The following is a 9,829-nucleotide window of genomic DNA, read 5'->3' on the forward strand; positions in this document are numbered from 1 at the left end:
GTCTGTTCCCCTTCCCCCAATTCCCCAGCACTGTTCCCATCCCCCCAATTCCCCAATAAAAATCTTTAAAAAAAAAAAAAAGAATTCTCATGTACTGAGACTGGAACTGGATGTAGAAAACTTCAGAAAATTGGAAGCCAGAGACGCTTACGCTCTACATCGTTCCTTCACTTTAAAGGAATGTTACAATAGAATCCGTGACTGTTAGAAACACACTTTGCTGCTAACGAGGGAGATCTAATCATGGGGACATAATATGAGCTTGTTTGTCTCTTGTGTCCAGAAACAAACTGTAGGGGAGAACTACAGGGAAAAAAAATGGTAATGCTAAAGCGTCAGGGTCCCAGGCTCCTTGTATTTTTCTGATCCTTAGTGTGTGGTTCTCATTGTCAAGGTCACAAAATGGCTGCTGGAATGCTAGCCATCACGTCCATGTTCCAGACAACAGAAAGAAGAAAGGAGGACATGGGCGAGACAGCTTTCCCTCAAGTCCCACCCAGTGACTTCTGCTTACATTTCATTGGCCCTCCCTGTCTGACAAGGGAGCCTGGGAAATGTCAGTGTTTAGTCAGGCACCTCACTACACCAAATACACAGATGGGAGGCAGAGGATAGAGAATGGGTAGGCCACCAGCAGTTTCAGCCATAACACACTTTAACATGTTTCTTTGAGCATATATACAGCTTTCCTCCTAAGATCAATTCCTAGAAGTAGAATTTCAGGACCAACGTGAATTGTACATTTATTATTGACAAACTGCTCCCCCAAAAAGCTGTACATATTTACATTCCCACTGAGAGTGCATGGGACTTCCTGTTTTCCCACAGCCTTGCCAATACTGGTCGTTCTTATCCTGATTATCAGTTTGATATATGAAAACTGGCTTCTTGTTTTGTTTCTTTTTCCATGATGATTCGTGAATTTGAGCACCTTTTAGAAAATTAACTTGTTGGCTTGATAAGTATTGGGTCGTCGGCAGTCATGACATAATTTTCTGTGTTTTGTGCCCTTTCTCACCCCCTCACCCCCATCACAGTGCCCCAGACAAGACTTGGTTACAGGCAGTGCTCAGGACTGCAGATGCGTAAAAGCTGATTGAGCCAATACAGGCAGGTTCCGTGAACCGCCTGGGGGAGAAATTGAATTTTCTCTTGGATACAATAAAAATCAAATGAGGAAGAAGAGGCCAAGGGAGATGCTTGCTCATCAGTCATGAGGGCTGAGTGAGGCCGGACAGTGGCTGTTCATGGTTCTGGGAAGCTGTTGGTTCAGTTCCCATATATGACTCATCACGAGAGGCTCTGTCTGGGGTTTGTCCTGTGTGGGAGGAGTGGATATGACTGTGAAGAAAAGGTCAGCTCGGTTCCTGCTGAAGTCCTGCGTGATCTGTGACGTTACAGACTCATCCAGCCTAAATAGGCAGACAAGTGTTGGGCTTCACTGTGCATCACTGGTTAATGGCGCCCTGACAGTCAGTAACATGACAGGGACTCCACGTGGTCCTGTGTTTCTCGAGATGTTCATCTTTAGGTAACTCACATGTCAGCTTCGATAAACTTGACCTGGCCTGACTTTTACCTTCTGTGATGATCTCGTGCCATTTTCAGTCTTCAGTAACTTTTGAGCCCTCTGTTTTCACAGCCTCCCCACCCCAGGGGAAGTTCCATGATTTTCAGATCTGCCCTGTTTGCATCCCCTTGAAATGATCAAGGCGAGCTGAACATAAATAACCTCACTGCACCTCTGCAGGTTGGCATAAGAAGATCACAGGGCACAGCGTCTGCCATCTTGTCGGCAGTCCCCTCACTGTCCTTTCAAAGCCAACTTCTGACAAGTGACGCCCCCTCAGAGGGGGAGTCCAGCCTGTCTACTCCGGTTGCTCATCTCATGTTTTCCTCATGCTAGTCTGCCTTTCTCAGCCTCTTTGGGATTTTGGAGAAGAAAATGTTGTCTGTCTCATTACATCTTCTCAGAAAATTTGCATAGCTCCTTGCAAATTCCCTCCATAGGTGGGAAAGAAGACGCAGCACAACAGTTACTGTGGCTCTAAGCGCGTCTGTCCTGTGTGACATCTCACTCCCTCATTTTGCTAATGTGGGGGCAGAGCTCTTCTCTCTGGGACACTTTTTTTTAAAAGATTTTATTGGGGATTGGCGAAGGAAACAGTTTTGGGGAATTGGGGAAGGGAACACTGTGTTTTTCTAGGACCCATCAGCTCTAAGTCCAGTCGCCGCTTTCCAAACTATTGGGTTATTGGAAAAGTCATGATGCATTTTTGCAACGAAAAACATAGAAAAATACACTGTGACTTTTCTAACGACCCAATAGTTGTGGGTGTGTGCAGCCCACCATCCCATGTGGGAGTTGAACTGGAAACCTTGTACAGCTGAGCCATCTGGCCACCTTTTGGTAGCTCAGAGGCAGCTCAGCTCAGAACAGCTCACTGGCCCATGTGGGAATCGAACTGGTGACCTATTGCTCAGCTTGTGTTCTAACCAACTGAGCCACCTGGCCAGCCCTCTCTGGGATACTTTTTTTTTTCCATGAAATATCTTTATCTCATCTCTTTACTTTCAGTCTGTGTGTGTCTTTCGATCTGAATTGAGTCTCTTGTAGATAACATATGTAAGGGTCTTGTTTTCTTATCCATTCAGCCACCCTATCTTTTTTTTTTTTTTTAGCTGAGCCATCCTGCCACCTGTTGGCAGCTCAGTGGCTGCTCAGCTCGGGCCGGGAATCGAACCGCTGTTGCTCAGAGCTCAAACTCTTGAGCGAGCTCTTAACCAATTGAGCCACTCGGCCGGCCCCCTCTCTGGGATACTTTTGATGGTCATGTAACATCATTGTCCTTCCTGGCTCTGGCCCTCTCCTCAAGGGGACCAGCTCATCGAACCTGAATGTGCCTATCCAACTCAGCCAGGAGGTTCTAAGGTCCAAGGTGGGAAGTGTGTACCATTCTGATAGAATCTGGCAGCGATTCGGTTTAGAGCCGCTCTCCTAGCACATGTTCTGCCTGTTCAGAGCCAGGGACCACGCTGGTGTCATGCTCCTACTCACCGGAATCAGCATCCTTTGGTGGAGGCCCTTCCTTCACAGGAAGCAGAATCAGCAGTGGGACAGCCTGAGTCTTTCCCTTGGCCTCTCCCTGTTAAGCCACAGTCAGTATTGGGACATCCATAGCTGAACAAAGAATCCTGTGCACAGCCCAGGACGACCCCCGAGAGCCATCCATCAGTACATCTGAAGATGGGACTTGACCTCGTGGACGTGGCAGAAACATTGGAGCAGCGGCGGCATGACCCATGACTGGAGGACCCAGGAAGTGGGGTGGTGACCGAGGCCAGAGGCTGCAGGAAGCTCGCAGCGCCTGCAAGCCATGTCTCTGTACCTCTGTGGCGTTTCTGTGGTGGCCGCCCAGTGACCTTGGCCCATCCAGCAGTGGGGGTGCCCACATCCCCAGAGATCCTGTTTTACCAGCAGAAAAAGTGGCACAGGTGACATTGGTCCTGTGTGACAGGGAGCTGAGGGCACAAGGGTCAGTAATGCTGACCAGGCAGCTGGAGCTGGAGCAGAGCTGGGAGAGGATGTGTCTGCAGGCGTCCTGCTGGGAACGGAGGCAGCCTGGGAGTGCTGCCTTCTCCTGCTGCTTCCACTTAAATGACCTGCACGGCCCGGCCTGGCCTGTGGACCTCACTGTAGACAGTAGTGACAGGTCTCTTTCCTTCCAGATGTTGTCAACGGACGCCCTAGGAGTGTAAGACATGGGTCACCTGGAGCAGCTGAGGGGTCCCCAGGGGCCTGCGTGGAAGCAGTGCTGCTGACGTGACTGTGGAAGCGTCTCCCAAACGGCCCGCACGACACGGGTCCCCTGTAAACGTTTTCACTTCGTGGTGTCGACTAGACAGAAGGAGGTAAGGAGGCAGGGGAGCCAGAAAGGGCAGATGACCGGGTTTGACAAGCCCGACGGGGGCACAGAGGGACCTGGGGAGCCCAGGTGGCACAGCTCCCAGCTCTCACCGTGTCCCCGCCCTCCTGAGACTCTTACAGGCTCAGCTCTACATAGTGGATGTCATCCTCATGGTTCCGCCGGCCCTCCTCCAATCCCGCACCTGAGTCACACACAAAATGAAGCTCGACTCTGAGCCTCAGAAACCTGTACACGCCCCCACTGCCATGACCTCCAAGGCCACGGCCACACCACCACCCTGTGCAGGGACAAAGGGACAAAGGGAGCCAGGGGCACCGTGCATGGGGGAGGGTCTGGGCCTGAAGGGGAACCGCAACCTGCCTGTTCCCGTCTCCATCTCCTCTTTCTTCATCCCACATGTTTTCCAAAGGTACAGCCCGACTCCCACAGTCAGCAGTACAGCTACGACAGCAGGTGCGAGGCCTAGCAGGTGGCGACCAGTGGCCTGTCCCTGTGTATCTGTTTCCCTCACATGGAGAGTGAGGAAGGGTAAGACAGGAGAGAACGTGAGGTACCCACTGCCAAGGGGAGAGAGAGACAGAGCAGGTGGGGAAGTCCGCAGGGTCCTGGTTCAGTGCCGAGGACGGAGCAGCATGGCAGGTACAGAGAGATGACAAGGATGGTGTTGCCCCGAGGAGCTCGTCACCCAGGAGGGAGGACAGGAAATACCGGATGGGGTGATGGGTAACCTGAGTCTGGAGGGAGTCGTAGGAGTTTCAGACATCTAGGTGGGCACAGCACTCCAGGAAGGAGGGAGCCCCTGGAGACCAATCCCACAGACGCCACAGGAAATGACACAACCCAGGTTCTGTGTCCAGAAGACGGCTCTGGGTGATGGTGGGGGTGGGAGGAAGGCTTCCTCCTGGGTCAGCAGGGGCCAGCGTGCAGAGGACGGCACGATGGTGAGAGACATTTAAATGCAGACACTAGTTGGGTGTGACTCACAGCCGCTCTGTGTGTGTGACCAGGGGGAAGGTGTGCTGTAAGCCTGCAAGGACCGCAGTGCTACCTTTCCCCAGGCACGTTATACTCACCTTGGGCACAGACGTCCCCCAGGGTGGTGGTGGCAGTTTTCAGGTCCACCTGGTTGCTGGCATTACAGGTGAGGCTGGTGTTGGCCTGGTCCAGGGGCAGGCGCACAGCCAGGGACCAGGTACTGAGGCCTTGTCCCAGGGTTCCTGTCTGCTGCCACTTCCTCGGGAGGTCACTGTGCCACCAGGTCACATTCAGGTCCTCCGAGGCCCCCACGGCTCTGCACTCCAGAGTGATGTTGCACCAGTCTGCTGTGACAGACAGTGACTTGGCCAGGATCTGGGGGAGGGGCACCGGCTCTGTGGTGGAGCGGACGGGAGACAGAAGGCTCAGGTTGGGGGCCCTTCACAGTGCAGGTTCTCACCCAGTCTCACGAAGCGCTGGCGTCTTCCCGCTGAGGAGGCGAGAGCACTTTCCAGGTGAAACAGAATTGGCCAAAATCCATAGCAAGTGATCAGAAGGAAGGGAACCGCGGGGTGAAGCCCAATGTGATCCCACCAGGCTGAGCAAGTCTTAAAAATCTCCCTCAAGAAAATAAAGCCTGGACCCCACCTACTCAAGGCCCATTATTTCTCAGAAGTTGGGGTGTCTCCTGGGAGGTGCAGAGTCTGGCACAGGAGGAATGGCCCAGGCCAGGGCCGTGCTCTGCGTCTCCTGCTGAGGCCCCGTGGGACGGCTCGGCCCAGGGAGAGAGGAAGCCGCCAGCTCTGGGAGCCCAGAGAAAGACCTGTGCTCCCGCAAACAGACATTTGTGGGAAAGGCGGTGATAGTGACGAGGAAGGGCCGCTGTGAGCGGGGTTAGCACAGGCCACTGAACTTGAGGTTCACACAGGAAGCCAAGTGACAGAATCCTACGGGGACTTAAAGCTGCAGAAACCACTGGCTGCAGCAGGACGTCCCCTATGCAGAGAGGTTCTCTAGGAAGGAAAGAAGTGGCCTGATGAGCCTAAGAAGTGTGGCCGTGTGACCTGTCCCCGGCATGTCTGTAGTCTCTCCGAGCTGGATGTGTGGGGTGTCGGTGAGTGAGGCCTCGGCCAGGTGCTAGGTGAGCACAGGTGGGGCAGGGGAGCACCTGCCTACACGTGGGTTTCCAGACTGTGGTGGGCCAAGCAGCGGCCCCCACGATGTCCACGTGGTAACTGTGAAATCCTGTGAGCACGTTGGATGAGTTGCAAGGAGAATAAGGGAGCAGAATTACCATTGCTAATCAACTGCAGGACAATAAGGAGGTTCTTGGGGAGAGTCTGGGTGGGACCAGTTGAGCTCAGGTCCTTCAAAGTGGAAACGGAGGAGAGGGTTCAGAGGGCGGCAGCGTGAGAAGGACGAGACCCAGCACTGCTGGCCTGGGAGGCGGGGAGGGCGGCCCCCATGCAGGGACGTGGGTGCCACTGGGAGGCGGGGAGGGTGGCCCCCATGCAGGGACGCGGGTGCCACTGGGAGGTGGGAAGGGCAGTGTTGGGTCCCCAGAGCCTGCAGAAGGACAGCAGCCCTGCCGACACCCTGCTCCCTGCTCAGTGTGTGACCTCTCACCTATGGCTGGTGAGATAATGAGTCTGTGTGGATCTCAGCACAGAGCTGTTGTACTTTGTGACAGCAGCACAGAAAACTATCACACCGATGACGTATGGCTGAACTGATTCCTCTAAAGAGACAGAAGTGTTGTGGCGATAACCCCATCCCCTCCCAGGTTCTGTCTTCCTGTCCCCAAACACTGCAGTGACTCTAGCTCAGGTGTGAGTGTCAGGTCTGCTCTGCGCTTGTGTTGAGCCCACTCACCTGACTTCCCGGGAGCTAAGAGAGACTGAAGGCTGGGTCTGGAAGGAGTCCCTGTAGGAGGGCCTATGTGACACTAGTGCGGACCAGAAAAGGCAGTGGCCCTGGGAGGGGGTGAGAGGTGTCACCTACCGTTGACAGTGAGCTGGAACACCTGGGTAAATTCCCTTCCTCCAGAGAAGCTGCCTCGAGCCCGGTACTGCCCACTGTCCTCACGGGTCAGGTTCGCAATGAGCAGGGACCTCATATTGGGCACACGGACCCTGTGCCTGTACTTGTCCTGGAGACTGACCCAGGTTGGCCGGTCCCCACCGCTGCCCACACGCAGCAGGACTCTGTAGGTGGTCTCGGGGCCAAAGCCCCACACCATCTCCTCCAGCTGAGCTTCTGCGTCTCCTTCCAGATCCCGAGTCACGTGGAACAACACGGAGCCTCCTCGGACCCTCTTCAGAGAGACATGGGCTCTGGAATCCGCACCTCCAGAACTCAGGGGCCCAGTGCCGCAGACACCTAGGGCATCGGAAAAGGGAGACGTGAGGGATGAAGGAAGGACCACACCACCCGTCTTCCGGGGAAGTCACCAGGGCTGTCCCTGGGGTCTCGGGAGGCAGCCTGGGGAAGCGAATGTGAACATTTGGAATCACGTCCTGCTGTAGCGGGTGCAGCCCTGGGCAGGCCACTCGGCCACCTGCAGACCTGCAGACCCCTCCCTGCCTCACGGTGACAGGTGAGGCAACGACATCATGGACTGCGGTGCCCAGGACATCTCCTGGTCAGTAACAAGCGCATCTGTAGGAAGCAACTTCTAGAGTGGCCCTGTCCCCCCTCGTGGTCACCCTGTGTCACCCCTCCCCTGGAGTGTGGTTGCACCTGGGACTGGCTTATAAGGAATAGAGTGCAGCAAGGTGATGGCTGTCCCCTAGAGATCTGGGTCGCACACAGCATTAGCTGCCCGTCCGCCTGCCCGTTTGTCCATCAGTCTGTCTGTCCTGTACTGTCCTCTCCTCCACGCTCCTGTTCACACTGATGAGCCAACTGCTCAGGGCAGAGGTCCGTGTGACAAGGAGGGCAGACTTGGGCCACCACAGGGAAGGGGCAGGGACCTGGGCCAGCAGCCACAGGGAGTGCATGCCACCAGCAACCGTGATGAGCTGGCAGCAGACCCCTCCCCTGACCCGCAAGCCCCAGCCAAGGTCCTGGTTTCTGTCTGAGAGACCCCAAGCCAGAGGAGCCCGCGGAACAGCGGAGGTCCTACCTCACAGAAACCCTGACACTGCACATGGGGGCGTTTTAGGCCCTAAGTCTGGGGTAGCAGGGCTCACAGCAGGAATCACCGGGACAATAACGAAGCCGGTCTCTTCCCCCTTTCTAGGCAGAGTAGCGGTCAGGCTGGGCTGGGCAGTGCTGCGGTAACCATGACAACACCTGGGGGTCTTAGAACAAGGTGTGTCTGTCCCATGGCACGTGTCCCATGACACAGGGAGGGCAGGGTCCTGGCAACGGGGTGGAGGCTTCACCACCTTGCAGCTGCGCCCCAGGGAACCCACATGTTCTCACCGGCTCTTGACCCCACAGAGGCCAGGGGCCAGGAGCACCATGTGTGGATTCCACTTGTCATTTCAGGAGTAGTGTGATTCCTGCTCACATTTTGTGACCACATAGTGATAGGGCCCTGGGTAACTGCCAGGGACTAGAGAACATGGGGGAGCAAAGGATCGTTTGGTGAGTTCCACTGTCCCTGCCACCAAGACAGCACTTCCCCAGCCTGTCCCCTTCCTCTTCAGGCACCTGATAGCCTCTGTCCCTCCTGGGGACCCGGGGAGGACAGGACAGGACCAGGGGAAGTTCCACGAATGACTTCATCCTGAAAGGAAGGACAACCTGCCTTCAGAGGCCGCCTGGGGTGGCTGCTGCCTGCAGGGGACACAGCTGTCCCTTCAAACCTGAAGTTGTCCTGGCACCAGGCCTGCCTCCGTCCTGCTCACCTGCCCTTCCTGGCTCTCCCTGGGGGCCGAGCGCAGCTCATGACAATGTTCACATGGCAAGTATTTCAGGCATCTCTGTATTCATTTAATCACTGACTTAACCGGGCACGTCCTGAGTCTCTTCAGCTCCCCTCACAGGACTAGGTCCCTCATACTGACCGTGTCAGGGTTCGAAGGCCAGAGGCCTTCAAGGCCTGCATCATGGGGGCTGTGGTCAGTCTGTTCCTGCCTCAGGCCGTCCAGGAGAGTTACAGGTCTTCTCTTGTCAGCCTCCTGCCAGCTCCTCACAGCTCCTCCTCGGTCCCTTCCTGCCACACGTCCCTCAGGCACCGCAGGGCAGGAAGAGGCCTGTGGCAGACACTCGCCCACCTTGGCATTCAGGAAAGACTCCCTGACACAGTCCACAGGTGAGGAATATGGCTGGTCACCATTGTGCTACCAGGTCCCTGTGAACAGGTCAGGGACACAGTGCCATGGCCCAGCATGTCCCCTGAACACAGCACTCAGTCCTTTTCTCACAAGAACCCATAATAAGTCTGGATTTTGGACTTCTGTCTCCAGACTGTGAGAGAATGAACTTCTGCTGCTTAAGCCTCCAAGTCAGTGGAATCTTTTCGTGGTCCCAAGACCCCTGAGAAGGTCGCACCTTGGGGCCACGCTGACCTGTGAGGGTTCCCAGGAGCCAGGCCTGGGTTCTTGGCTAGCAAATCACTGAGGTGTTAGCGCTGGAGTGAGTCCCACCTGGGGGCAAGGCAGCGTTTCCTGGCTGAGGGACCTGTAGCCAGCTCCTCATGTCTAAGCCTGGCGTCCCCACATATGGACAGTGGGTTTGAGGATGGTAAGTGCCGACGGAGCTCCTGCAGGTTGGAGAGAATGGTCCATAGAAGCATTCAGCAGGGAGCGCTCAGCTGTTACTGCCGTCACTCTAGCAGCGTCTACCTGCCATGGATTTCCTGGTAAGTTGGATTTTAATACTTTCACTGCCTGGAACAAGAGGCACCCCCCCCCACCCACCAGACACACTTTCCTGTCCCTGCAAATCAGTGGCTGTCAGACAGCGAGAGTCTAGTG

General features: G+C 55.3%; 2 protein-coding genes across 2 annotated transcripts in view; both read right to left on the reverse strand.

Annotated features, from left to right (window-relative positions):
* LOC109375733 (tyrosine-protein kinase receptor TYRO3-like) overlaps nt 1-9,829 on the reverse strand; it is a 53,922-nt gene that overhangs the window by 28,927 nt on the left and 15,166 nt on the right. The window lies entirely within an intron of this gene.
* Nucleotides 2,753-7,385, reverse strand: LOC109375738 (SLAM family member 5-like). The gene is made up of 3 exons (XM_019631261.1): nt 6,906-7,385; nt 5,003-5,299; nt 2,753-3,747 (listed from the first exon to the last, which is right to left on the reverse strand). The coding sequence occupies exons 1-3, from the start codon at nt 7,141-7,143 to the stop codon at nt 3,692-3,694; spliced, it is 591 nt and encodes a 196-aa protein (XP_019486806.1). The 5' UTR covers nt 7,144-7,385; the 3' UTR covers nt 2,753-3,691.

Source organism: Hipposideros armiger, unplaced genomic scaffold (assembly GCF_001890085.2).
Source record: "Hipposideros armiger isolate ML-2016 unplaced genomic scaffold, ASM189008v1 scaffold_988, whole genome shotgun sequence".
Lineage (NCBI taxonomy): Eukaryota > Metazoa > Chordata > Mammalia > Chiroptera > Hipposideridae > Hipposideros > Hipposideros armiger.